Source organism: Sinocyclocheilus anshuiensis, unplaced genomic scaffold (assembly GCF_001515605.1).
Source record: "Sinocyclocheilus anshuiensis isolate Anshui unplaced genomic scaffold, SAMN03320099.WGS_v1.1 scaffold469, whole genome shotgun sequence".
In the NCBI taxonomy this organism is placed as follows: domain Eukaryota; kingdom Metazoa; phylum Chordata; class Actinopteri; order Cypriniformes; family Cyprinidae; genus Sinocyclocheilus; species Sinocyclocheilus anshuiensis.
In genome coordinates this window covers 1,780,968-1,783,692 of record NW_015537995.1, presented here as the reverse complement: position 1 = coordinate 1,783,692, position 2,725 = coordinate 1,780,968, and the positions used below count along the sequence as shown (strand labels likewise).

The window sequence follows — 2,725 nt, the reverse complement described above, 5'->3', positions numbered from 1 at the left end:
GGAATCCCGGAAAATAAACCGTGGAACTTTGACCAATGAGACAACAGTTTACTCGCGCGTGACTTGTATTAACAAATTTGGTTCGTTTAGAAACTTTGCCATGTGAAAGCGAACCGCTCCAAGAATAAAAAGCAACATTGTAATAATTTTAATCCCTGTTTCGGAACAAAGCAATCGATATACAGGTGTGAAAGCACCCTAAAACACCAGTCCAGTCTGTGCTGAAAGACTACTGTCAATCAACTATCGTGGGAGGGGCCTGTACAGAACTACTTCATTCTGACAGGAATCTCAGAACAGCCTGGTTTGACAAAGGGGATTTTAAAATAGGGATTTTAAAAAAAAACACTGGATGGATTTTTATAATTATAGGATGGATGTGTACACACACTTCCAACATACATTTATGTTCAAACTTGAAAAGTGAATTTTGCATCCGATGACCCCTTTAAGGAAATATTTTTGGGAACATAATGCAAAATATAATGTACAAATCAGCCCATTTATTTTTATTTATTTTTATTTTTTATTTTATTTATTTATTTATTCGGGTTTTTATTTTTTATTTTGCAGAATAATTGTGGATTTTTTATTTATTTATTTATTTATTTATTTATTTTAATCTAAATAATACATGGCTTAGGTTTGGGGTTAATTTTATTTATACAACTCTACTCAAGCCTCAAGCCATCCCTGTTTTGAGTTCAGGCCCAAAACTTAATTTTGCTGCTTCTCTGAGGAGATATGAATTAAAGGAAAGAGACAGAAGGAGACAAAGCGTTAACTGGACTGACAGTGTGGAAATGTATTGAGGGTCTATTCTTCTCTCCACACCCTCTTAGTTAAACTCCGAGAAAAGCTTTGATTTCCCCTGAGAGGAGGGAAAGGAGAACACACACACACACACACACACAACCCTTTCGGTCAAGTTTACGTCCTCTGTGCAAAGACGTGCTCCGCTGCCCTTTACAACAGTATTGACAGTGACTGACAATATATGATCAAATTAATGATGGCATAACAGGATGAAAGCAAAACGAAAACGTCTTTAAAAAATATTTTATTACTTATATATATATTCTGCTTGCACGTGAATTACTTTTATTTTAAAATAAAAAAGCAATTTATTTCCCCCTGCTTATTTCATTCTGTTGTCTAACAGCGTGTAAATATAATAAACTGTAGATGTGTGATGATGTGAAATTGTGTGGCCATTGGCTTTCCTTTAATTTTTACTCGTTATCTATTTTAACAAATTTTAAATTCAATTAATTGACATAGTGGTTAAAGGTCTGGGCTGGAAGCCAAACAGGTTTGAACCACACACCCTTAAGCAAAACACTTGGATAAACGCATCTGCTAAATAATTATTTTGTCAATCGTCAAACTAACACCTAGGCATTTTGAGTGTACATTTATAGACATGACCAGTAGATGGGGCTCGTGTAAAATCTACACATAAAACGTCTGCAAATAGTGTGAAGATCTTCAGAAGGATAAAATATCTGATCTTCCTCCACGTCTATTATCTATGCAATACTGCTACATGTTTCCTATACAATTAATCATACACACATTCTCATATCAAGAGGAAAATATAATGGATTTGGAAAATAAATGTGCAGAATAACTTGAAATTGGCTTTTATTGCAAAACTGTATAAAGTAGCTTCCATTATGAAAATATTTTGTTTGGTAGCCTCAAAATGTATTTCATGTGTTATAAAATGTAATGTCAAAGAAACATTGTAATGTGACTCAGTCAGTTCTAACACATCACATATGACATTAAAGGGCCTTGTCAGACAAAAATAGTCAAACACATTTTAACTTTTGACATTATAAAATAAGTTAAATTATAAAACCATTTAAATACTGTTTGGAGTAATGATACGTTCAGTGCTTCAGTCATACAGTAAGTGAATTCTAATCCAAATGCTTTTGCCGACAACATCTGCGTCCGGCGGTTACTGGCAGTGCTCCGGGTGTTTTCAGGTCTTCTGTGATTTTCCCATCAGCTGCATGAGGCCAACACTCAAAACCCAGGATTCTGATTGGCCAGTGCGGGGTCATATGACAGACATTCCACTTACAGGGTTTCTAGAGTTTCCAGATCCCCCCTTCTGTCCTCCCGTGCTCTTCTGCACTTTAGAAGCAGTTGGATATCTTAAATGGGGAAGTGTTGTTGGTGTTCTTCCTGTTGCAAATTAAACAAAAAAAAGTGCACACATTAATCGAATGCCTAATATATACTATGCATAAACATTTTTTTGTGGATACAAGTGCATACTAATTACTACTAACTAATACTAACTAATTGATTCTTATCCTTAGTAAAATGTATAGTTATTTTTATGTATACCATCGTATTAGATTTGTGGCTGATATTGTTTAGTATTAGTTCATTATTACTGATTGAGAAATGCAATTGACATAATAAAATGTCCGTACTTGTTCCAGCAAGCCTGCAGGTTAATTCCTTGTTTTGTTTCTGGACTCAAGCAGCGCTGGACGACTTCAGTGGAGTTATTCACAGGTTTTAGTGTCAATCTGCAGACATTAAAAATGCATCAAATTAATAAGATTCAGTCTAGCTTATAGGATTTCATGCAAAAAAGTTTACATACAGATTTATACTTTAAGATTAAAACCTTAAGTTTTATACTGTATGTATATATATATATATATATATATATATATATATATACAGCCAGTTTACAAAGTTA

At 33.9% G+C, this 2,725-nt stretch overlaps 1 protein-coding gene across 2 annotated transcripts in view; it reads right to left on the bottom strand.

The window, feature by feature from the left end:
- LOC107675992 (C-X-C motif chemokine 11-like) overlaps nt 1–2,725 on the bottom strand; it is a 9,398-nt gene that overhangs the window by 5,658 nt on the left and 1,015 nt on the right. Inside the window, exons 3-4 of one of the 2 annotated variants that reach the window (XR_001632671.1) lie at nt 2,451–2,549; nt 1,865–2,196 (exon numbers count right to left, since the gene is read on the bottom strand). Coding sequence is in view for 1 of the 2 variants with exons in the window: in XM_016470509.1 (XP_016325995.1) it covers nt 2,148–2,196; nt 2,451–2,549 (148 nt within the window). In the remaining variant the exon portion in view is untranslated. Of the gene's footprint in view, nt 1–1,627; nt 2,197–2,450; nt 2,550–2,725 lie in introns of those variants that run through there. The other variant, XM_016470509.1, reaches the window with a different exon arrangement.